Source organism: Myotis myotis, unplaced genomic scaffold (assembly GCF_014108235.1).
Source record: "Myotis myotis isolate mMyoMyo1 unplaced genomic scaffold, mMyoMyo1.p scaffold_m19_p_2, whole genome shotgun sequence".
Lineage (NCBI taxonomy): Eukaryota > Metazoa > Chordata > Mammalia > Chiroptera > Vespertilionidae > Myotis > Myotis myotis.
The window spans coordinates 10,181,982-10,208,123 of NW_023416324.1; the positions used below are offsets into that span (position 1 = coordinate 10,181,982).

Here is a 26,142-nt window from a genome sequence, read left to right on the forward strand (position 1 = left end):
GCTCTCCTCCCACTCTGTGGAGATGGCACTTCTGTTATATATTCAAAGGACAGAAAGCTGTCACCAGTTCAGGAAAGCCAGGATGTAAAGTCAGACATTGGAGGGTTTTTTTAAGAGTGTGTGGTGGGGCCCTAGCAGGTTTGGCTCAGTGGATGGAGCGTCGCCTGCGGACTGAAGGGTCCCAGGTTCAATTCCGGTCAAGGGCATGTACCTTGGTTGTGGGCACATACCCGGTAGGGGGTGTGCAGGAGGCAGCTGATCGATGCTTCTCTCTCATCAATGTTTCTAACGCTCTATCCCTCTCCCTTCCTCTCTGTAAAAAATCAATAAAATATATTTAAAAAAAAAAAAAAAAAAAGAGCATGTAGTGGGGAGAAGTTCTGCCCTCCTGGATTTCCCCTCTCCCTCTGCTGTGACACCTCCCAAAGGTCTCCAAAGTTCAACCAGGACCTACGTTTTTCCAGGCCAGTGTCTTAGAGGCTGTCTGCTTCCCTTTTCTGGCCTCAGGACAAGGCTAATTTTATTTAACAAAGTCCCCTGATTCCTTGTGTGCAGAAAACTAATCTGAAGGAGAGAAAATGCAAACTAAGTATAGGTGGAACCATTTTTTAAAAATATAAGCATTTGCACCTGGCTGGTATGGCTCAGCAGTTGAGCATCGACCTATGAACCAGGAAATCAGGACACATGCCCAGGTTGTGGGCCAGATGCCCAGTAGGGGATGTGCAGGAGGCAGTTGATCAATGATTCTCTCTCAACATTGATGTTTCTATCTCTCCCTCTCCCTTCCTCTCTGAAATCAATAAAATATATTTAAAGATAGATAGATATAGATATAGATATGCATAGACAATGTATCAAATTCTATTTGTAGTATTTCTAGGGGATGGAGTTAAGGAGTGGTTTCATTTTCCAAGTGACATATTTGTATGTTGTTTAAGTAGAATAAGTAGTACGTCTGTAGTCAGAAAAACAAGAAGGAAATTGTAGTATTTTTTAAAAGAGTAAGGAATTTGCTTTGATTTACTTCTTTTAAAAACTTCCTACCAGTCCTCACTCAGCTTCCAGCCCCTACTTCATAGCTTCAGCGTGGTAGTATTTCTTTATACAAAACAGGAGGGAGAAAGAAATACCATGCACTGGGAGGCCAGCACAGGCTGGGCACTGTGCTAGGTGCTTCACCATATCATGTGTCATACTGCACAGCTAAAGAGGGTACTGCCCTCTCAGAACAGCTATGAGGGCCAGCTGCAGGCTGAAGCCAAAGTCTCTAGAAAAAGGTCCACAAAATGATAGAGTACTGGCCTTGTGGAACCATCTCTGGGGAGGGGCACCAGGAGCTGTGTGTTAGTCAGGAATCTCATTTATTCTTCAAAACAAACCCACGAGGTAGGTTAGAGACTGGCACCTCTATTTCAAGGACGGGAGAAAAGTAAGCTCATCATCAATCAGAATGCAGGCATTATGAAGGCAGAGCTTTCTCTTATTCATTGCTGGACCCCAGGACCCAGAACAGAGTGAGCTATGGGAGAGTTTCCAGAAGTATTATTGGTGGATATGGGAATGGATTCTCACAGGCTCTGAGAGGTGAAATGACTTGCACATGGGTACCCAGCCAGTGAACAAGTGGAGTCAACTTTTGGGCTCCAAACTGGTGGCCTCGCCATGGGTCTCTTGCCTTGTGGCACATGGGAACAAGAGAATGTCTGAGAACCACACTCTGCCTCTGAATCTCTCCCCCAGCATACCCCCTTCCCCCTTCGGCCCCGGCAGAAGCTGAAGTTTGCCTAGCCTGAGCTGAGCATGGACATCCAGGCCACATCCCAGTAGGAGCGTGCTCAAAGCAGGCCTTTCATGGATATGGCGGAGGAGGAGGACATGGGCTTGCCAGATGAGCTGGCCTCCACCCATGCCACCTGCTCTCCTCACTCCTAACCACTCACAGTCACTGACTCCTGACGTGAGCACTACAGCGAAGTCTATTTAAAAAAAAAAATGATTGAACTTTTACATAAAACAAGAGTTGTAAATGCTTATGAAGATGGATCTATTTTTAAAATAGCCTGTGCATAAACAAAGATTTAACTGAAGATGAGCTGAAATGAGGCATCCCTGAGTGGGCACCTGAACTCTACAGTTAACCGGTAACATAACTGCAAGTAAATCACTTAAACCTTACTGAGCCTCAATGTCCTCATGTATGAAATGAAGATAACAACACACAGTCTCATTGGAACAAATGAAGACTAAATTATTACATATAAATGAGATAACACATTTACTTAATGTCTTGAATATCTTCCCGGCACAAAGGAGTATTCAATAAATAAGTACTATTGCTATTAAAGACAAAAATCAAATCATTAAAATGGCTGCACAAGAAAGGACTTTAAAAAGCTCACTTAGCCCAATACCCTCATTATAGATGGGGAAACTGATGCTCAAGGAAGTATCTATAATAATAAAAGTGTGATATGCAAATCAACCGAACAGCTGAACAGCAGAAGGATTTTCTGGACGGCCTTACGGACCACCTTCCAGACAAAGCCCGGGCTGCGAAGGCTTACTCTTGCACAAATTTTGTGCATCAGGCCTCTAGTGTTAAATAACTTCTGATTATCCACTTACCACAATGCCTTATAAATAGTGGGCACCCACTGAATATAGTGTATAAATAATACCCCATCTATAATAATAAAAGCTTAATATGCTAATTAGATCAGACAGCTGAACAACCTTCCAGACGAAGCCACGGCGGTGGGGGCAGAGGCAGAGGCGGCAGCCATGAGAGGCGGGGGCAAGGACCGAGGCAGAGGCAGTTAGGGGCAATCAGGCAGGCAGGCAGAGGCAGTTAGGGGTGATCAGGCAGGCAGGCAAGTGGTTAGAGGTGATCAGGCAGGCAGGCCGAGTGGTTAGGGGTGATCAGGCAGGTAGACAGGCGAGTAGTTAGGAGCCAGTGGTGCCAGATTGCGAGAGGGATGTCCAACTGCCAGTTTAGGCCCAATCCCGCAGGGATTCCTGTGGAATCAGGCCTAAACTGGCAGTACAACATCCCTCAAGGGGTCTGGGATTGTGAAAGGGTGCAGGCCGGGCTGAGGGACACCTCCCCCCACCCCCCACCCCCCGCCCCAGTGCACAAATTTCATGCACCAGGCCTCTAGTATGAAATAACATACAGTGGGGCCTTGACTTACGAGTGTCCCGACTAACGAGTTTTTTGAGATACGAGCCGTCTCTCGGCCGATTTTTTTGCTTTGAGTTGCAAACTAAAATTCGGGTTACGAGCCAGCTTCAGATACCCCACCACTAGTTGGCGCAGCGAACGTCACAGTGAACACCACAACATCAGCCCAGCATCACGTGTCTCACTCGTTCACTTTTTGATTTGACATACGAGTAATTTGAGTTACGAGCTCCATCACGGAATGAATTAAACTCGTAAGTCAAGGTCCCACTGTATTTGCTTAATTTGCTTAGAAATCATTTAAAATAGTTCAGATTAATGATATTACTCCCTATGGCTCTAGAATAATTTAAGTTAAAGACAATTTCTCAATGGGAGTCAACACCCATCTGGACCTGCACTATCCAGTACAGAAGCCACTAGCCACCTGTGGTTAAGTTTAAGTTAACTAAAATTAAACGCTCAGTTCCTTGATCCAACTAGTCACACTAGTGCTGAAGAGCCACACGTGGCTAGTGGCTACCTATGGAGCATTTCCATCATCACAGAAGATAACAACACACAGTCTAATTTCTGTTTTTAAACAATGGTTTTAGTTTTCTAAGTCCTTATTGTCTGCTAATAGCACTACCAGAACATAAGAAGGAAGACCTCATTAGCTCTCCTTTTTATGCAAATCTGCATATTCTTATAAAAAAGTTCAAAGCAATATATTATTGGGGGGTGTTGGGATCTAGAAGACAAGGAAACCAGGGAAGGTAAAAGTAAAAAGGGCTTTAATAAAATGTGTTCTAAGCAAACACATAACTTGTGCCACTGCCCCCCACCTGCCACCCCACCCTCATCAGTAAACTGAACATTCTTCAAAACAGGTCAGAGGCCCATTCACCAAGCCTCACTTACACAGATGGACCGGACCCTAAAAGGCTCAGTAAGCACCTGTGGTTTTCCAAAGATATGACTGGTACACAAGCTAATTTCCTTTACAATTTATTTCTTATGCCAAAATACTCATGTGAACCCACCTAAGCCCAAAACAATCACACACTCGCTCCCTTTAATGGTCCAAAGAGCAAACAGTTCTGATAGAAATAGACCTAGAAAGTGAGCCTCTTTGCCACCACACCCATCACCATCACCTTCTCTGAGGTCCCAGCAGGCTGGCACCCCCTCCAGGAGCCAGGAGGGCCACTTGGCCCCCTTACTTCTTGGGATAACTAGGACACATGACCAAGTTAAAGATTTCATATGAGTCTTCTCATTTGGCAGTGAGTTTAAATTACTGTTGGTTCCCCTAAATATGCCATGTTCTCCTGCACCCGACTTCTGGCATGCACTGTTCTCTCTTCCTGCCATGTCTATACCCGCCCCTCATCCTCCTGACAAATGAGTCCTCTCATCTTGGCTCCAACAAAACACCTCCCTCTGGGATCCCAGCCTTGAACCCCCTCGGCCAGACACCTTTTCTAATGCACCTGCACACAAACCCTTACACCAATTACCTCCCATTCCACAGGTTCTTCTGTCTGACTGTCCCCACCTGAACAGTCTCCTTGTAGAGATGGGAAGTACCTTTATTCCTAGCCCAATTGGAGCACATACCATTGTTAAATGTTTGTTTGGAAGGATGGGTGGATGGAAGGGCAGACAGATGTGGAGGGCTGTGGCAGTCAGAGGTGGCTCGGTGGACGAGGGGGGACAGAGTCAGGTCCTAGAACAGTGATGGCGAACCTTTTGAGCTCGGCGTGTCAGCATTTTGAAAAACCCTAACTTAACTCTGGTGCCGTGTCACATATAGAAATTTTTTGATATTTGCAACCATAGTAAAACAAAGACTTATATTTTTGATATTTTATATATTTAAATGCCATTTAACAAAGAAAAATCAACCCAAAAAATGAGTTCGCGTGTCACCTCTGACACGCATGTCATAGGTTCGCCATCACTGACCTAGAAGGTAAGTGGGATAGACACCAGAAAAGAGGAAGGCAAAAGGGAGATGCTGCAAGCTGAGGCCCAGAGACAGAAACAAGCCAGACACTCGTGGCCCGCAGATGAAAGTCTTTTATATCAATAGTTACATATGTTTATTCCAATTTTTACTTGCTACTCACGAAAATTGATACTGATTTTCCATTTATGGTAATGACAAAGTTTCCCTCCTAATTTACTTTTAGCCCTGGCCAGGTGGCTCAGTTGGTTGGGGCAAATACAGGAGAAACTTGATGTTCCTCTCACATCGATGTCTCTCTCTCTCTCTCTTAATCATTCCCTTCCTTCCTCTCTAAAATCAATCCAAACATACCCTCAGGTGAGGATTTAAGTAGATTAATTAATTAATTTACTTTTGAAAATAGACAATGTAAAGAAAAGTTAATTAGCAAGGATCTCTCTACCCTCGGCCAGAACAGGGAGCCACAGTGAGGAAATGAAGCTCGCTGGGCAGAGAGGACAAGGTCAGATCAGAGGACCCTAGAGATCAGCCATTGAGGCCACAGTTACTAAGACAACACTATGAGAGCAAAGTAACTGGGGAAAATGTGTGGAGACAAAAGTTCCTGTCAGCCAGATAATCCCACTCCTGAGGATTTATCTTAAAAAAGTATCTGGAGTCCGGCTGGTGTGGCTCGGTGACTGAGTGACCTATGAATCAGGAGGTCACAGTTTGAGACCCATCAGGGCTTGATCCTCAGTAGGGGGTGTGCAGGAGGCTGCCAATCAATGATTCTCTCTCATCATTGATATTTGTATCTCTTCTCTCTCTCTCCTTCCTCTCTGAAATCAATAAAAATATATTTTTTAAAAAAGGCATCTCAAAAGAAGGGAAACATACACACACCTATGTCTGTGTGCACAGACAGAGATAGATAGATACAGATATCCACTGCAACTAATAGAGAGTAAAGGGCTTACAAACTGCTTGTTTAATCCTCACCACACCCCATGAGATAGGTATTCTAATATGAACATTTTACCCAGCTATGAGGACTCTACTTTATTCAACAAACCTTTTCCACATTGCTACATAGTCTTCATATTTCGCATTTTAAGGGCTGCAATGCATCCCAGTGTATTGATGTAAGATCATTTTTTTTTAAAATATTTTTTTTATTGATTTTTTACAGAGAAGAAGGGAGAGGGATAGAGAGTTAGGAACATCGATGAGAGAGATCAATCAGCTGCCTCCTGCACGCCCCCCAGTGGGGATGTGCCCGCAACCAAGGTACATGCCCTTGACCGGAATCGAACCTGGGACCCTTGAGTCCGCAGGCCGATGCTCTATCCACTGAGCCAAACCAGTTCGGCTGTAAGATCATTTTTTAACCTACTAGTGAACATCCACTTTTTCAGTGGATATTTGCTACTGCAATTCATGTCTCCTATGTACATTACTAGAGGCCCAGTGCACGAAATTCATGCACGGTGTGTGTGTGTGTGTGTGTGTGTGTGTGTCCCTCAGCCCAGCCTGCACCCTCTCCAATCTGGAACCCCTCGAGGGATGTCTGACTGCCCTCTCACAATCCAGGACTGCTGGCTCCCAACCACTCGCCTGCCTGCCTGCCTGCCTGCCTGATTGCCCCTAACTGCTTCTGCCTGCCAGCCTGATCACCCCCTAACCATTCCCCTGCCAGCCTGATCGACGCCTAACTGCTCCCCTGCCGGCCCAATTGCCCCTAACTGCTCTCCCCTGCCAGACTGGTCGCCCCTAACTGTCCTCCCCTGCAGGCCTGGTCGCCCCTAACTGCGCTCCCCTGCCAGCCTGGTTGCCCCTACTGCCCTCCCCTGCCTGCCTGGTCACCCCTAACTGTCCTCCCCTGCAGGCCTGGTCGCCCCCAACTGCCCTCCCCTGCTGACCCGGTCACCCCCAAATGCCCTCCCCTGCAGGCCTGGTCCCCCCCTCAACTGCCCTCCCCTGCAGGCCTTGGTCCTCCCCAACTGTCCTCCCCTGCAGGCCTGGTCCCTCCCAACTGCCCTCCCCTGCTGGCCTGATTGCCCACAACTGCCCTCCCCTGCAGGCCATCTTGTGTCCACATGGGGGCAGCCATCTTTGACCACATGGGAGCGGCCATCTTGTGTGTTGGAGTGATGGTCAATTTGCATATTACCTCTTTATTATATAGGATAACAAAAGAGGAGCTATAGATTAAAAGGGCCCGGGCTTGAATCCAGACCTGTCCCTCCACAGAGCACTAGCTTTCTGGATTGGTCAATCCAATTGCCAGAAAGCTCTTTCACAGCATCATATTGGAAAGTGTGGTCTTTCCATGCATCTGGAGAAGCACGTTCAAACATGTTTTCAAATGGGCCTAAGTTTATGTGGCAGATGAAACATTGGCCTACCTCGGAGTGTAGAGTCCAGATTCTAAAGTGTTAGGCACAGGACCTCGCCCCAACTGCCTAGTGATTGATTTACTGTGGGATCTGAACAAGCCACAGGCCCTGCTTGAGCAGTAAAATTCCACAACAAAACAGAGGTCAACGGCATAAGGTTTAAAGTCAGAGCAGCTGGCTCTGCAACTTATTAGCAATTTACATACATTTCTAAATTTATATAATTTGTAATTTACATAATGTCACAGGATCCTAAATTCATAAGATCCCATGCTAGGAGAATTCTGGGAACTAAACTGATAAAGTAGTCCCCCTTATCCACAGTTTTACTTCCCATGGTTTCAGTTACCTACAGTCAACCATGATCCAAAACTATTGAGTGAAAAATTCCAGAAATAAACAATTCATAAGTTTTAAATGGCATGCTATTCTGAGTAGTGTGATGAAATCTCCAATATCTGCTCCATCTGCCTGCATGTGAATCATCCCTTCATCCAGCATTTCCTGTATATGCTACCCGCCCATTAGTCACTTAGTAGCCACCTTAGTTATCAGATCAACCGTCGAGGTATCGCAGTGCTTGTGTTCAGGTCACCCTTATTTTACTAATGACCCCCAAAGCAGAAGAGTAGTAATGCTAGCAATTCGGATATGACAAAGAGAAGCCATAAGAGTTTCCTTTAAGTGAAAAGGTATGTACAGGGTGGGGCAAAAGTAGGTTTACAGTTGTGAGTACACTAAACACAGCTTATTTTGTATTATTTATTAAATATTGTATTATTTTCCATATGAACATTTAATAATACAAGAATAAGCTGTGTTTAGTGTACTCACAACTGTAAACCTACTTTTGCCCCAACCTGTATTATAGAAAAAGACATTAGCATATACAGGGTTCAGTACCATCCCTGGTTTCATACATCCACTGGAAGTCTTTTATATATATACTAGAGGCCCGATGCATGAAAATTCATGCAAGAGTAGGCCTTAGTTCCCCCGGCTGCCAGCACTGGCTTCCCTCCAGCACCTGGGACCCGGGCTGGCTTCCCTTGGGCTGCCCACAGGCACCCGGGACCCAGGCTGCTTCCCTCTAGCCCTGGCTTCGTCAGGAAGGACGTACAGAATGATGGCCAGAAGACACCTGGTCTAATTAGCATATCACCCTTATACACACACACACACACACACACACACACACACACACACACATATGTGTGTGTATGATATATGATATATATAATTGAACTTTTTAGAAAGCTCATTACTGGTAGTCTTTACAGTCTAGTCAGAGTTCCAAGGACCTCTGAATTTTTTTTTAAGGGGGACCTTTTAAAAATATATATATGTATATATGTATATATATAATTTATACATATGTATATATCTATATCTATATCTATATATTATTGATTTCAGAGAGGAAGGGAAAGGGAGAGAGATAGAAACATCAATGATGAGAGAGAATCATTAACTGGCTGCCTCCTGCACACCCCCCACTGGAGATTGAGCCCACAACCCGGGGATGTGCCCTTGACCAGAATTGAACCTGGGACCCTTTAGTCTCCAGACCAATGCTCTATCCACAGAGCCAAACCAGCTAAGGCCCACTGGGAGTCTTGAAACAAATCCCCTGCGATAGTGGGGACTGCTATAGGATAATGCATGTGAAGTGCCAACTGAAGTAAGTAGTAAGGGATGCCATTGCCTTCCTTTCCTTATTAACTCTGGGGGCCTACTGAATGCTTCAGGTGGTCTGGAATCTGGTTGTGCTTGTTCCAACACAGCCCATCACCTGAGGCTTGGAAATCATGTTTTCTTTCCTTAGAGACTATGGCATGTAATGGAATTCAACTCACAGATTTTTATTTGTTAATGCAATGCCTCCAGGGGTGCTGGAGTAGCAGTCAAGCCTCACAAAGCACTCTGAGTGCATCCCAAAAAGGTCCAACACTATTTATGTGTCCATGTTCTGCCAGTTAGTCATATGATGGGAGGGCCCTTCCTTAGGGACCATGGCAACCAGTTCTTGTCTGTTATCTCAGGAAATGCTTCCTCAACAATCAATATGTACCAAACAAATACCGTGGTATCAAAATAAAAGCATGATCCTGGGGGAAATTCCCACAATGCTTCAGTGTGCTCTCCATCTGGAATTCAGCAAGCCCAGAAACCACCGTCCATCAACATGGGGAGAAAAATAAACACACCTATCAAGCCAGTTTTATCACAGGCAAAGGACAAGGGAATTCTAGCTACTAGATAAATGCCTCTGGAGGGAGTTATTTAAAAGAAGGAATGAAGAAATCAAAGTGATTAAGGAAATGTGAAGACTGGACCCATTTCCCAGGAATCTCAACTATTGTCAAATATGATGAAAGGTAACACAGGCTGCCATGAACTTAGGACGTGGAGGTCCTGCCCATCTTGTGAGCAGGTGTTGACATCCACAGCCTAGCACTCTGAGATAAAAAACCTCTATGTGTGTGGCTGCTCCTCTGGGGATTGGACTAATTCGTTTTCTGTTGGCGATCTAGGTAAGCATCTAACTATGGCCTCTCTGCTTAGTTCTGGCCCTAGCTGCATGTTAAGACACTGCCAGGCCGTGGAGTAAGTTGGCTCCAAGTTCAAAAGCTAGCACGATCACTGACAGATATTAACCCCATACTCTGTTCATCATTTCAGAGTCCACCTGGATGTACACAGACAGAGAAGAGGAGGGAGGGCAGAGAAGGAAGAAAAAACAATAACAAACAAACCTACAGTACTCAAGGCCTCAAAAGTGATTCCAAACCCTGAGCATGGTTAGAAGTTACTATGTGGGAAATGAGGCTCCCTTTTAAATGAGAAGCTGCAAGCTCATTCTTGCATTTTAACATGCGCTCCAAATCATCAAAGCAAAACTAGGAACAGCCACTTAACAAATAGTCTGCTTTGAGCTGCAAACTTTTAAAAAATGCTATAGAACATTTGTTGAACCATCAACATAAAGCACTTTCCTCTATACATAAAAACGACATTCTTGGGCCAACTTCCAGGGTGTATTAAGGGCTAGATCCATGGTTGGCAAACCGTGGCTCGTGAGCCACACGCGGCTCTTTGGCCCCTTCAGTGTGGCTCTTCCACAAAATACCACGTGCGCAGAAGTCGGTATTTTGTGAAAGAGCCGGTATTTTGTGGAAGAGCCACGCTGAAGGGGCCAAAGAGCCGCGTGTGGCTCACGAGCCACGGTTTGCTGACCACTGGGCTAGATTTTGGAATCAGAAGGACCAATTTAAAGGTCGCCTCTGCCCCTTACTAGTTGTGTGACCTTGTACAAGATACCTCTGAACCTCTTAGGCCTCCATTTCTACATCTGCAAATGGGGGCATGACCAGGGCTATGGGAAAGATTCATGGGATGGTGTCTATAGTGTTCATTTCACAGGGGCTGAAGCAGTGCAAGCATGATAAATCCTCTAAGCAAGTGGTCGGCTCTTCCACAAAATATCGACTTCTGCGCATGGGCCACGAAGTTTCAATCGCACTGTACGTGCGCACCCGCACGTAGTATTTTGGGGAAGAGCCACACTGAAGGGGCCAAAAAGCCGCATGTGGCTCGAGAGCCGCGGTTTGCCGACCACGTCAATTGTGCCCAAGAACAACCACCCTATAAGCCAGCAAGTCTGAGCCTCTCCTTAGAGGTCACCAACCGGTGGTCCGTGAGGTCTGAAAGGTTGGCGACTGCTGCCTTAGAGTGATCATTATACCTACATCTTACATTTATGGTAGTCCTTACTACAAGAATTTTTTTAGATTCAATCCAATTTTCTTCCCAATGGAATGGTACTCATTTGCATGACAAATGATGAAATTCCTACAGATAATAATGAGCATGTATGAAGTGCCCACATGGGGCTTGAGTTACAGCACTTCATTTACATTATTCTTATTTAATCCTGTCAATTACCTTGTGAAGAAAATATTATGTCCACTTTACTGATTAGGAAGTTGAGGCTCAGAGAGATGATGTACCTAGTTCAAGCTCATACAGTACAGAAGCAGCCACAGCGGGATTCAGATCCAGTGGGATTCAGATCCCGGAGTCTCCTTCCACTATCCTATACCAGGCCGCCTTCCAACAATTGGTTTTGTTTGTTTTTTTACCATTTCCTTTATCTTGCCTCCTTCATATACCCAAACATTCTACATGCCTTAAAATCAAACACATGCCCTTAAAATAAAACATTAAACCCCTGAGGCAGCAGAATCTTGCAGGTCTCTGGCGGTTCACAAAGACTACAGTACCTCTGACAACTTGCCTGCCACCTTCCGAAAAAATGAGAAAATTGATCAAAAAATAAGCACAGGACCTGGGAGACGGGGGTTGAGACGAGGGTCGCTGAGTAGCACCAGGTCCCGCTCCTCTCAAAGGCCCTGGGTACCATATGTAACTGGCACTCCAGGGTTGGCCACTCATACCCAGAGGAAGAAAAACAATTAAGCCATTTTCCAGAAGAGTGACTTCTATTATCACCTGGCAGTGCCATTTGAAACAACTTGTTCACAGAGAAGCAGGTGTATGCTCTGCAAGGCCCATAACCAATAAGGCTTTCCACTGAGCTGTGGGAAAAGCAATGCCTCCAATTCAAAATAAAGCATCAATAACCCAAGGTCCAAATTCTCTCCAACAGCTTCCACACCTGCAGTCTCTCTTGGCTCTCACAGCATGCTAAGAGTCCTTGTCAGTGATAATCACACAATGTTATTACTGATGTAAATAATAATAGTTATTAAAAAAATAGTAATAATAAAGTTAAAAAAATTTTAAAGCCCAGTTGGCATGGCTCAGTGATTGAGCATAGACTTATAAACCAGGAGGGCACGGTTCAATTCCTAGTCAGGGCACAATGCCCAGGTTGCAGGCTCCATCTCCAGTGTGGAGTGTACAGGAGGCAGCCAATCAATGATTCTCTCTCATCACTGATGTTTCTATTGCTCTCTCTCTCTCCTTTCATCTCTGAAATAAATAAAAATATATTTTAAATAATAATAGTTACTGTTACCATGTGTCTGGATTTACATATATTAACTCATTTAATCCTCTTAAAATCCACCAGAAATAGACACTTTTATTCTCACCACTTCACTGTGAAACAAAGAAACTGAGGCAGAGAGTGAAGGAAGTTGCCAAGTCTATGTGCTTGGACCTGAACCCAGGCAGTCTGGTTCCAGAACCTGCCCTTCACTGACCCTGAACTCTGGAATCAAAACTGCCTGGGATCTTTCAAAAGTTCCCAGGATGGCTAGTTGTGTGACTTTGGGCCAAGTGCCCAGTGTCTACCATGTACAGAGCCACCAGTGAATGCCAGCGCAATTAAGATCACTATTCCCCCCACTGCCAGCACCTCCAGACAGACTCAATGCCAGCAGCGGCTGAACGCATGAAGAATGTGCTGACCTCATCTCGGAGGCAGACCCGCTCAGCTCCCTCCGTGCTTGTCCTTCCTACCTGAAGTGACACTGACTGACGAGGAGCCCACACTGACTTCATGAGAAGCCACAAGTGGCTGAGGGCTCAAGCCCAAAGGGAGATCTGGACACTGCTAGAAAGTCTCACACCACACTCAACCCACCCTAGTGTTTAGTGTTTTAGGCTGAACTACATGAACTGCTGATATTCAACCTTCACTGACATAGAAAACAGCAATTTCATGGGTCAACCTAATGGAGGAGGAGCCCTTACATTTATTAAGGACTTACTAGACATACATCCATTCATTCAACAACCATCAGTGGTAGGTAAGGGGCTGTCACAATGATGAGGTTGTGACAAAGAATAACTGTGCTGTCCAGAAAGGCGCACCCCTACGGAGGGCAGCCTAAGACATGTCTAACACTTGAAGATTTAGCAGGTTTCTTTCTAAAAAGAGACCACAGCTCAGAAAGTTCTAGCTGCTTTCATTTAACAATTCAAACAAAAAAAAAACCCAAAAACTTTTAACTTCTAACCTAAACCCAGACTTCGGCCACTGCGGTCAGACCTATAGATGAACCTCTCTCAATCTGTTTCCTCATCCATCAAATAAGCGTCCTGGTGAGTCCATGCATATGAGGGGCAAGGCAACAGAGCTGAATAAGCATGAGCTTTTGAGTGGGATAGACCTGGATCCACTAACTAGCTGCCACTAACTAGCTGGGGGCCCTTAGGCAAGTCACTAAACCTTTCTGAGCCTCAGTTTCCTGAACTTCACAATGAGGAAGCAGCTTCACGGGGGTGGAGTTGAGAGAGTTAGAGATAGTGACCGTGGGTATCCAGCAGAGACACTGGCAGAAGGAAGGTGCTATTGCTGTGACTAATAGAGCATCCAGGAGGGACTACTTAATAATATAAGGGATGAAGACTGCTATCTCAGGCGACACCTAGTTTCTGGTCCATGAGTGCTCTACTTAATACGTACAAGGCAGAGGCCACCAGGGGTCCACACCCACTATGGCTGAAAGAGATTTCAAGATGGGAGCTGCCTGGAGGAGGACACACAAGGAAGGACGGTGCACTTCAGAAATTCTCAACAGTGCAAAGCACCTAAGTGGCCAAGCTTGGCCACTGCTGTGTCAGGGTTTATGTTCCTTGATGATGGGTCTGCATCTAGCCCCAGGGACCCACACTGACTGGGAGTCGCCAGTAAGCCATACTCAGCAGAGAAGCAAAGACTGTTAAAAAACAAGCCAGATATGAGACAGGGAAACATTCAAGAGTAGCTCCTTCAGTGGCCACAGTGGCCTGAAATCCGACTTCACTGGGCGTGTGTGGCAGATAAAAGCTCCTCCCTTCAGTTTCTCAGCACAAAATTGCATCCTGGAAGCCTGTCCAAGCGAAGGCAGATCCATCCCATCAGGGCCAAAGCCTCATAATGGAGAAGCCTTGAGTAGCAACATCAGATGTGAGCAATCCAGACTTGCTCCCATCTACCGATCATGGCTATGAATGAGAAGGGAAAAGGGCATTGGGCATCACCAGGAAATGCTCAATTCCAACAGGAGACTGCTCGCTATTCACGTATCCCAGAAGAAAGGGAAGAGCAAAAGCATCTTTTCATGGCCTTAATAGTTTTAATTAAAGATATTTCACTTGGTAACTATAATGAGTCCTCTGCCGAAATCTTTTTATGAGAACCTCTGAGACAAATAATGTTAAATAATATAATGGATTCAGATCAGATCTGAACTCAAAAGGGTTGTGCTGAGTCGAATGCTAAAAGAGGAAGCTTCACAGAGCAGTATAAGCAGTGGTTGGAGAAGTTCAGGGTCTGAGCCAGTGGTAACGACTGCTTGTCATCTGCAATAAGAACTTTTTAGCCAAAAAAAAAAGAACTTTTCAGCCAGAAAACACAGGGCTGGAAGCCTTTAAGATTGCCACCCTTGGGCAAGGGCTCTACCTCTTTGGGGGTCTCAGCAGAACAAGGGGCTATCACTTGCCTTCCAGGTTGGCTGAGAGGTTCAATGAAACACCACCTATCAATCACCTGTATTGATAAAATAATCATGTAACAACCAACACTCCTGCTGTAATTACAAGTTCCAGGCATAGTCTACACTTTCTGCACATAAACTCACCTAATCCTCACAATAATTCCTATAGGACAAGTGGATGGTAACCACCAGGGTTGCTGCCTTGGAAGAAATATGACTGCTGGTCAGGGCATCTATCACTGGAAAGTTGTAGATGAAGGCTCCTCTCCACAGATTTCCAGAGATATCAGGACAGGAGTGGGAGGGAAAGGGAAAGGCGAGCGAGCCCCCACCCCACTTGTGTTGGAATTCCACCACCCTGGTTCTGCACTCATGCCCAAGTCAGTCACAATCTCAGATTTACCTGCTCTATCTGCCTCCTCCATTTAACATTAAGACTCATATTCTAACAGGCCTATCTGACTGCTCAGAGAGCGTCCCTGAATGGGTGACCTAATGGAAAAAACACCACAGGCAGAGGTGCCTGGTGACCAGAGCACAAGTGAGTCACTACCCAGGAAGGACTGGTTTCCTCGCTGTGGACTGAGGGTGACGTGAGAACTTGCTTCGCAGGGTTGCTTTGGATATTAAAAAGTGGCCTGTTAAAAAGACCTCCTGTCACTGTTACAGCCACCATGTAGCACCTCCACTCTGCAGCTCTGGTCTCTGTCCCCCTCAGCAGACTGGGCGGCTTCGACATCTGTTTGCCCAGAGTCTAATGCTGTGCAAATTTTTAAAAATATGTATTTACTGATTTCAGAGAGGAAGGGAGAGGGAGAGATAAAAACATCAATGATGAGAATCAGTGATTGGCTGCCTCTAGCACGCCCCCCACCGGGGATCATGCCCGCAACCTGGGCATATGCCCTGACCAGGAATCAAACCATGCCTCCTGATTCATAGCTCAACGCACATGCCGTGCAAAATGAGCAGCAATCTGGTGCCACGGCAGACAGAGAATGGCTGGGCAGATGGATCACTGGGCTATCCAGACTGAAATCCCCAGTCAGTTGTTAATAGAAAATCAGGCTTTGCAGACACCACTATCTTAGGATTTAAACTGACCACAAATAGTTGCTGGTCAATGATAAACCATTATCAGAATGCCTTCATGGGGGAGCTCTGGGGACAGAAACGTCACCCTCAGCCCCAGAGGTGGTAAATCACAACGTCTCATTCTGCCGTCCTATCTTTCTGAACCATTCCTTCCTTTCCATAGCCACAGTCGCACAGTGGCCAGGACCTTTGTAGCCGCACAGCTGATGCCTGCAAATGCCTCTTTGACTTCCCAGATCCTTCCTGCAAACCCCAGCCAGATGACTCTTCCTAAAATACCACCTCTCTGCCAGCCTCCTCAAATTTCTACCTGCCCTGTCAAAAATGTAACTGGCTCCACACTGTCTCAGACCAAATGCAAACTCCTTAGCTTAGCAACTCGGGCACTCCACAACTCACTCCCCAGACTGAGGTCCCTAAACTCGCTCTGTCTCCTCCATGGCTGGTCCCCAAACTCACGAGGCAGACCAGACCTCTGACCTTGCTTTTGGTTCCAGACCTCTACCTAGAATGGCCTCTCCCTGACTGCACCCAACGCCATCCTCTCTGCCTGGGCAAGGTTTCCCCAGGCTTCACGAGTGTGGGCTGGAGTGGTCTACAGCAGCGGTCACCAACCCATGGTCCATGAGGTCCGTGGTTCATTTCTTGGTGACCACTGGTCTACAGGGCTTCCTGAGGAGGTGGAAGGCAAGTCAAACCCGCAGGGATGGCAGGCGTGGCCCTTGTTCCGTCTTTCCTATTACCACTTCCTTCCTGCTGCACTTAACTTTCTTGGTGCATCTTGCCTCCCCTTTTGGATTAGAGGACAGGGGTTATGGCTTCTATTTGTGTCCCTTACTCTATGGAAAGCAGAATAAGTAAGGCAAATAGTAATCACAGCTACCACTTACTGTGGTACCAGATTAAGTACATTTCACATTTCATTTCTTTCACCTGGCATCCCTATAAAATGTTACCCTCAAGAAACTGAGGCCCTGGCCGGGTCAGGGCACAGACAAGAAACAACGAATGAATGCATAAATAAGTGGAACAACAAATCGATGTTTCTCTCTCTCTCTCAAATAAAATTTAAAAATCAATAATAAAAAAATCTGAAAAAGAAACTGAGGCAAAGGAAGATTAGATCACATACTGAGTGGCAGAGACAGGACTCCACCCCAAATCTGCCAAGCCCACGTTCTGTGGAGCAGGCAGCAAACAAAAAGCAGCCACCTCTCTGCTCATACCACTCATTCACTCAGTGCTCATGAAGACCTTACCAAGCACCAGGCGACCAGTGCCAGGTGTGGGGCAGTTAATGAGAACCAAACAGACAAGGTCCCTGCTCTCACAGAGCTCACATGTGCTGTCCCCAGTCCTGAGCCTCTTCTTCCAAGCCTGGGGGCTCCCCCAGGCACAGGATCAGACCTGACACCTAGCGCCAGGCTGGGGCAACAGGTGGTGGCCAGGGCACAGGGAGCCTTGACTTCTGTGGTGAGGTAGAGCCTCAGGCTCCATTAGGGAAAGTCTTCCTTCAAGGCATGGCCCAAAGCCAAGCAAACTTGAAATGAGCCTTCAGTAGGCAGTAAGGGGTGGGGAAAAGGGGACTAGCTCCGGAGTCAGAAAACCCAGTTCCTTCACTTAGTAGCTATTAGAGGGACTAACCACATACCCCTTTGAACCGCATCTGTAAAATGGTGATGAGAATAATAGTTAATACTTACATAATTATGTGCCAGATGTTGTTTGAAGTACTTGACATGCATTATTATCTCATTTAATCCTCACAAAAGCCTTATTAGGAGGTACTGTTATTATCCCAAGGCAGTCAGTCTGGCTCCTAAGTCCTAACTTCTTAAATTATGCTGCCTCCCTCCTAAGGCTGAACTCCCCTCCTGGCCAGGTTGTTGCAGGAGGATACACTAGGGGACTAGGCTAAAGCTCCTAGTGCAGTGCACGAACGTGCCTGGTGTCATATAAACGTCATGTCCACCTCCTTACACCGAAACATTAACCTGTAAAGGCCAGGTTTGGAAATGGCATTGCTCTAGCTGGTCCTAATACAGGTGATCTTGCAATTGCATCCTTTGGGCTTCTGCACCCTACTTTCCTTGGGATCTGCTGCAAGGAGAAATGGGACAAAATCCTGTACCCCTACAGCCTGGTGCTCACTGTTTCTGAGAAACAGAGTAAGCGTCCACACGGGTGTCAGGTGGAACCAGATCTGCGTCCCAGGCCTGCCATTCACACTGGTCACTCAACTTCTCACTCAAGCTTCAGGTTCCTTGTAAGTAAAACGGAGGATAAGGTATAACCCAGTCACGTTTCTGGGTCACAACAGACCCTCCGTCAATGGTAGCTCCCCAGGTTAGAAGGGTAGGACTTCGTGGATGGGAGAGCTTCCGTTCTGCAGAGGAACAGACGATGTACACTGCAATTCACTTCTACAGTGATGGCAGAGACAAGGGCAGGTACACTCCAAAAGATCTGGGAGTGAAGCTGGCACAAGCCCCAAATTTCTCTTAAGTCTCCTGCCATATCTCACATAGGTGTGCTTATAATTATATTAAACAAGGCTCTTCCTCCTTAGACTTTAGGCATATTAAATGTGCCCCTCCTCCACCCCCAATAATGTAAGCTGTGAGGGCACAGACCCTTGCCTGTCTTGCTCATCACTGTGTGCTCAGCACATAAAGCAGTACGGAGAAGAGTTAACAAATATACGGTGAATTAATGTTATCCTGTAGCTTCAGGTAGCCCCCAACACACTTCTGCATTTGCCTAACAGCAAACATTTCCCCAACTGGGAAACAGGAGTCTCAATGGTCGATGCACCTCCCCAGCCATTTCTCTGTGCTGTCAGTCATCTGTCCTCTTCCCTCCCCCACAGAACGTAAAAGAAACATAGGACTTCCAAGTTATATAAACAAGAATATCTGCTTCCGGATGTATGATTCATCATTTCCTTAATCTCAAACTATCAATCGTTGGCTACTTTTTCAAGCATCCCACCAAACAGAGGCCAATTGGATTTAAATGAAGGCTGTATATATACATGAGGGATGTATCTACACACACCAGGAGACCAGCCAAGACACATTAGTGTTAACTATACTGTTTCACTTTGTAATAATATGACAGGCATCACCTATCAGCTTCTGTCAGGCCAAACCATCTGTTAGTCAGAGAGCCAACTCATAAGGGGGCCTCACCTATCCCTTCCCTGGGACAGCCCCACCACCATCAGTACCAGAATCATAATTGCAAGTTAGAACAATAATCCCCAAGTTAGAAGCTAGAGTTGTGTACGGAAAAATGCTTTAAACTATAAAGCAGTTACACACAGTGGTAACATTATTACCTGCTAAGGGAATGCATATAAATTCCATTTGCCTATGCATTCTTAACTGATGCCAACAAAAATCATGGAATTTACTCCAAAGTCCAATGCATTTCAGATTCTCAAACCGCTTTTCCTCCATGGATAACCGAGATCTAGCTATTTGCTCTATCTTCGAATCTACTGAAAATAAAAACTACAGTGTTCGTAATTCATTTACCTATGCTGCAACCCCACACCACCACTTCTGTCCTACCCCAACTGGCTACACAGGTTATGTCATAGTATTCTGGTAGAGAATAAATTTGACAATAAGCAGTCAGAAATTACTTATCAACTGGGGGCTGTACTAAGAACAAGTCATTGAGAGAATGAATATGAACTCCAAGAGGCTAAGTTCATGGACATAGACACACCCCAAACAAGAGCACTCCAAGCCACTTCCTTCAGTGCCAGGGATAGAGCCATGGAAAACACAGACAAAAATCCCTACCCTCAAAGAGCTTCCATTCTGGCCCCAGCTAACTGTGCCTGCATCACCATACATTAAACGGGGTCCCCTATGCAAAGGACACAGCACACAATCCATAGTCAATAAATGTTCCTGTGCTTCCCTCAACAGCTCAGTTGGTAGAGGACACTAAATGCTGCATCTCTGAGCACCCCATTATTATGTTTTCTAAACAGTATTCTTTCTATCTTCCCACACTTCAGCAGCCTGGGGCAATGGGAAGGACAAAGTTAGAGCCTGCCCGATTTAGAGCACTTCCACGGACTGAGCAACACCTTAAGTTACCCAACCCTCTGAGTCTCAGCAGAATTCTTTACCTGTAAAATAGAAACAGCAATTCCTCAAAGGGCTCTATATGGATTAAATGAGCTGATATAGGTGAAGCTCACAGCCCCCCAAGAAATGGGAGGCCTTTTCCTCCACCCCTCCCACAGTCCTTTCAGACTGTCCACGTAAGACCCAACCTCTTGAGAAGCCTTCTGGGTCATTTAAGGGCATTTTCCCATCACATTTGGAGAATCTGGCACCCAGGGCTAAGGCAAGATGCCCCTCCCAGCTCTGAGTAGCCCCACCTGGCAACCCCACCCACTCTCCCCTGCTTTTGTCCTAAGAACAATTTACAAAACCTCACTCCACTTTCAAAGTCCTCACCCAAGTCTGTTACGAAGTGTCTTTCTCCACACGGGCCTAGGGCTGGGCCACCACCCCCTGCAGCCAGTTCTCCACCAATGAAGAGAAGTCCAGTAGCGGGGAACATGGCAACGGCCACGTTTTTAATTAATATACCGGAAGGCATCAGGAAAAAACTTGGACAGTCTGAATTAGTCATCCTAGTTTAGCAGCAACATCCCTTAATTAAACAAGGAACCAATATCCTCAAAACCCTTTGGAGCCCAAAGTCCACATGCAAATGTCTGCCCAGCCTGGGTGGGAGGAGCAGGTGGACAGCCTGAGCTCTGCCAGCGCACTCTCCAAAAGTTCCTTGGCCATGTGAGGCAGAAGCCCTCTAGCCCTTCCCGCCGAGGTGCTGGGCCCGCTCTGCACAAGGCTGCAAAGTGGACAGGAGAGCAGGTGCACATGTGCGGGCCTGTGTGAAACCTCGGGCCAACCAGAGTCCCAGAGAGCACCTGCCTTCATTACCAAAACAAACACCACGCGTGGAGCTAGCTTCTCCCTCCGAGACTCGCTCACCTGATCCAAGACACCTCCATAATCAGCAGTTCCAACCCTTACGAGCTGACAGTTCAGGGGGAAAGGGAGGCTGCGCCTGCTGGGGTGCATCGTGTCCAGGCCGTATGTTGCCCTCGGGGCCGGCCGGCTCCCCCCAGGGCTGCGGCCTCACAAGGGTGATTGTGCGTTCATCCCTGTCCTGTCGGCTTCCCCACCCTCATCCCTCCGCTCACTCGGGCCCAACCGCCGGCAGGACGCTCTGCAAAGCACCGCACCCGCGCACCCGCGGAAGGGCCCGCAGAGCGCGCTGCCTTCCGGGGACAGATGCCCGCCCTGCCTTCCCTCCCTCCCAGGCGGCTTCCCCAGAAGGGGCAACCCCCACACGTGAGTAGGCACAACCCTGGGACCACCCCACTCCCCACTGCGGGCTGGAGAGCTCCCCTCGCTTCCCAGAGATGGCAAAGAAGGGGAAGGGAGGGGACCACCTGGGGGCAGGGCAGGGAGCAGGGCCCTGGGGGGAGGGTAAAGCCCGGACAGAAGGGGGCTGCGCGGGCTACTCTTCAGAGTGGTGAGAAGTCCTGGGACGGGGGTCATGGGGGGTGGGGTGGGGTGACGCCATGGGCGGCGGAGGAGGAGGTCCAGACTAATGACCAAGGCGAGAGGGAAGACTCAGGCTGAAGCCATGGGGGAGAGGAAACAAGTCTAGGCTGAGGCCACTGCAGGAGTTGACGGGGTCCGGGCTGAGGCCATGGAGGATGGCGACAGAGGCCTGGCCTGGGCCATGGGAGGGAGAAACGACGGCCTCGCCTCGACTAGAGGGACGAGGAAGGGGGACCTAGCCCGGGCCATGGGGAGGAGAAGGGGAGAGCACGGCTGGGTCACCGGAGGGGGTGCCTGGCCCAGGGTCCTGGAGGGTCCAGGAGGGTCCAGCGTGGGCTATGGAGGGGACTAGCCTGGACCCCGAGGTGGAGAGCGGGACGCCAAGGGCGGGGCCTGGGAGGGGTGGCAGGGCCGCTGCCCAACCGAGCCGCCCGGGCCGGCGGCTCTCCGGAGCCTGCAGGGATGGTGTCCACCTGAGGTCCGGACCCCGCCCCTCCCCCACCCGGGAGAACCCACCCTTCACGGACCGGGTTCGGCGCGGGGAAGGGGACGTGCGCTCCGGCGGGGGCCCGGGGGCTGGGGGAGGCCGGCGTCGGGCTTTTACCATGGCGGCGGCGGCGGCGGCGGTCCCGGTCCCGGCGTCTGTGGCTCTCCCCCCAGCAGCAGGGCCCGGCGCTTCCACTTCCCCGGGTGCCCAGGAGTGAACATCCGGGTCAGCGCCCCCCTCCCCCCCGCGCCGGGCCGCCGCCACCTTCCTTCCCCGCCCCGGCCGGCCCGGGCCCGCCCCCACGCAGCCGGCTCTCGGCCAATGAGCGCGCAGGGCCGCGGCGATCGCCAAGTATGGAGCGCGGCGCGGGGGGGCGGAGCGCCGATCAGGGAAGTGAGGGGCGGGGCCTGCGGGCGGGACCGGGCGCGGCGGCCGGCGGGGTGGGCGGGCCGCGCTCCGGACCCCGCGTGGCAGCCCGGTCCGCGCTGGAGCTGACCCCGGGATGGGGGGGACTTGCGCCCGCACCCAGATCCGACCGTCCGCTCTGGGGCTGCAGAAGCGGGTGGCCTCGGGGGACCCGTGCCCGCGGGCCTCCCGGGCGCGGATGCGGAAGGCGCTGGGGCTGGGAGGGGTCAGTCCCTCCCCACCCCACCCCACCCGGGACACGCGCTCACTCCCGCGGCGAACCCGGAACTGGTGCTGTCCGCCAGCCCAGCCCAGCCCAGCCCAGCCCAGCCCAGCCCAGCCCAGAGAGTGTAGTGCGTGAACCTGAAATGGGAAACCGCTGCTGCTACGTGTGGGATCTGAGCAAGTCGCTGCACCTGAGCCCGATCCCTTAAAAAAAGAGCCTAGGGCCATGGCCAGTTTGTTTCAATGGTTAGAACGTCGGACCGAAGGGTCACAGGTTCGATGCCTGGTCAAGGGCATGTGTCTCGGTGGCAGGTTCCCCAGCCCCAGTAGGGGTGCGTGGGGGAGACAACCAATCTGTGTGTCTCTCTCTGCCTCCTCCCTCCCTTACACTCTCTAGAAATCAATGGGAAAAATATCCTCAGATGAGAATTGAATAATAAAAAGAGCCTTGAGCACTTATAATACCAGGCCTTGTTTGAGGCACCAAAAGATAATAGGTGAACAAGACATAAACATGTCCTTTTAGCTACCAGCTACAGGATAGCTGTGAGGGCGGCACAGATAATGATTAGAAAACTGGGCTCAGTAACTGTTAGGTGTTGTCTTTTTACACGTGCTACAGAGAACCAGCGCACTTGTCCAGCGGGGCTGCCTCCACAGGATGACTCGGATATTCTTTTTCTTTATCCCTCTTCATTCAATAAATATTTGTTGAGCTTCTTCTAGAAGGCAGGAGACCTGGGATGCTAACCCTACCCTCCCTAGCTTGCTCACTCTCTTGTGAGAATCACATCAGGTCACCTATGAGGGGATTGTCAATTGTAGTGTTGCATACATGACAGGAATTACTATGATGTCCTTGCACCCTCTGCTAACCCGGAGAACTCAGAGTAGAGTACAACCTGCCACCAACATAAAAGGTGACGTAAGTCCCACAAGAATGATTCACACCTGTGTGTTATGGGAATTCAGAGAAGGGATTCTTTTCACTTAGTAAGTATTGAGCACCTACTGTATACAAACAAGCACAAGGCTCTAGGGATAAAGTAATGAACAAAACAGTCCATGTTGGAGATTGAACATTGCAGGGGAGACAATCAACTACTAAATAGATAAGAGTGTCAGGTGATTGGAGATGTGGCAAAAAATCAGAGTGAGTAAAACGAGGCCAGAGGAGGCCTAACTTAGTAATATTTAATCAGAAGGAGGCCCAAGCAAGGGCAAACACCCGATGGGGACAGTCCCTGGTGTGGTCATGGGACAAGGTAGCTGTCCTAGATTGAGCAAGGGGAGGGTGGTGGGAGCCACTCCGAGAAGTGCAGAGCAGTAACAGGACTATCTGCCCTGGCTTTAAAAGGACAGGAGGCTGCTGTGTTCTGAATGGACTGTAGGGGGACTAGGGCTGTTAGAAAGCTAGTTCTGTGTGCAAGGCATGTTTTATTTATTTAAAAAGCACTTATGTGTGATAGACACTGTTCACCAATTTACAAATAACAACTCATTTAATTCTCATCAAGGAAATCCGAAGAGGTAACCCAAGGTCACACAGCAGAGAGACAAGGGTGCCTTTATCAGGGCAGTAACATGGAGGTGGCACAAAAAGATCACATTCTGGATTTTTGCTGATAGATTGGTGGTGGGCATGAAAATAAGGAGTCAAGAATGATACTAAGATTCTTACCTTGATCAACATTGGAAGGATTTGCCATTTATTGATCTGTGGAAGATTATAGGAGAAACAGATTTTTTTCGGGGGTGGGGGGGCGGGTAGCATAAGAGTCAGTTTGAGGCAAGTTATGTTTGAAATTGCCTTTGGAAGTTTAAATGGAGATGCCAAATAAGAAATCATGGAAGCCTGGAGTTGGGGGAAGAAGTTGGAGTTGGTGATAAACTTATGAGAATTATCAGCTAATAAATGACAGTTTAAAGTACATAAGAGCATAAGACAGCTAGGTCAGCTCAGTTAGGAGGTGAATGTAGAGAGAAGAGGTCAAGAAGATAAAGAGGCACCAGCAAGGTGACTGAGAAGGAGGACCAAGAAAAGGGGGTGTCCCTCCTGGAAGCCAAGCGATAAATAAGGGCATGAGGGAAAGTTTTGAGAAAGAAGCAACACTTGAACTGTCTAGTTGAAGAAAATAAGATTGAAAGGAAGCCTTGTTCAAAATGCATTATGTGTATTTTCTCATGTGAGCCTCACTACAACCCTATGAGGGCAGTGCTGTAATTCCCACTGTACAGATGAGGGAACTGAGGTACAGAAAGGTTACGTAACTTGCCCAAGATCACAAAGCTAATGTTTTCAAAGCCAGGCAGTCTGGGATCAGCGCCTACACTCATCACCCCAGATTTGATTATGTTGCTTCTCTGCTCAAAAACCTTTGAAAGTTGTTAGCTCATAATAAGAGGGTTCAGGAACTAACCCAGCATGGCTACTCCCCATTTCTGCTTCTTTGGATGCATCTGATACATTCTTCCTTTACTGTCTGGCATCTTCAGCTTTCAACCCTATTCCCTCGACATGTCAGCCTGTATGAGGTCCATCCAGGTGAACTTTGTCCTCTTTTATTCCCTGCATCAACTGGCTATATTAACTGGCAAATTATTTTTTTTTTTCTCATAATTCAGATCTCAAGACAGAATTCAATTAAGTCTTAGCGTTGACAGCTCATGTCTACAGATTGGCTGCCTATAGGTCAGCGTTCATCCCTTGACCAGTCAACTATTGCTCTGAGCATAGGGCATGTGGCATTAAACATGACTGCCTACAAGGGGCTATAGATAAGCAGGCAAGCACCATAAATAGTTTTAGTATTGTCTCTCCTCCCTTCCTCTTTCAAAGACCCAATCCCCTTCCAGTTCTCACTATCATATTTTCCCACCTGCCACTCCTCCTTTTTGTTCTCATGAACTGACTTCCATCACACCTCCTGTACCTTACTTTATGGTTTCAGCCTCCATAAGCATAATCCATCTGAAATCTGACTGATTTCTCCCTTATTCATTTCTTCCCTACCAATGAGTTTTCCCTTCTCCTGTCTTCAGATACCCTCTCCTATTGGTCTTACCCTGGACTCACTCTCACCAATAATTGCACTATCTCAGAAAGCACAATTGTAAAGATCTCAGATCTGTCTTTAGCCTCCTTGTTGCAATATCACACACAGGCATTTTTTCAACCTCATCAAGACCTGCAAACCCTTGACCTGCCAGATTTTCAGCTCTATCCTCCCCCTCATGTTCACTTCCCTCCTTACCAGCTTAGTAATGATCATTATACTCACTTCCTTGCAAAAACCCATTACCCTTTTGCCCGATCCCTTCTAACTTGCCTAACATAGTTAAGACCAGCCAATCTCCTACTCTTTG

At 47.8% G+C, this 26,142-nt stretch overlaps 1 protein-coding gene across 2 annotated transcripts in view; it reads right to left on the reverse strand.

Moving 5' to 3' along the window:
- CAPZB (capping actin protein of muscle Z-line subunit beta) overlaps window positions 1-22,400 on the reverse strand; it is a 125,286-nt gene extending 102,886 nt beyond the window's left edge. For both annotated transcript variants that reach the window (XM_036351812.1, XM_036351811.1), the window contains exon 1: window positions 22,264-22,400. In XM_036351812.1, coding sequence (XP_036207705.1) covers window positions 22,264-22,266 — 3 coding nt within the window. In that variant the 5' untranslated portion in view covers window positions 22,267-22,400. The remainder of the gene's footprint in view (window positions 1-22,263) is intronic.
- Window positions 22,401-26,142: the final 3,742 nt, after the last annotated feature.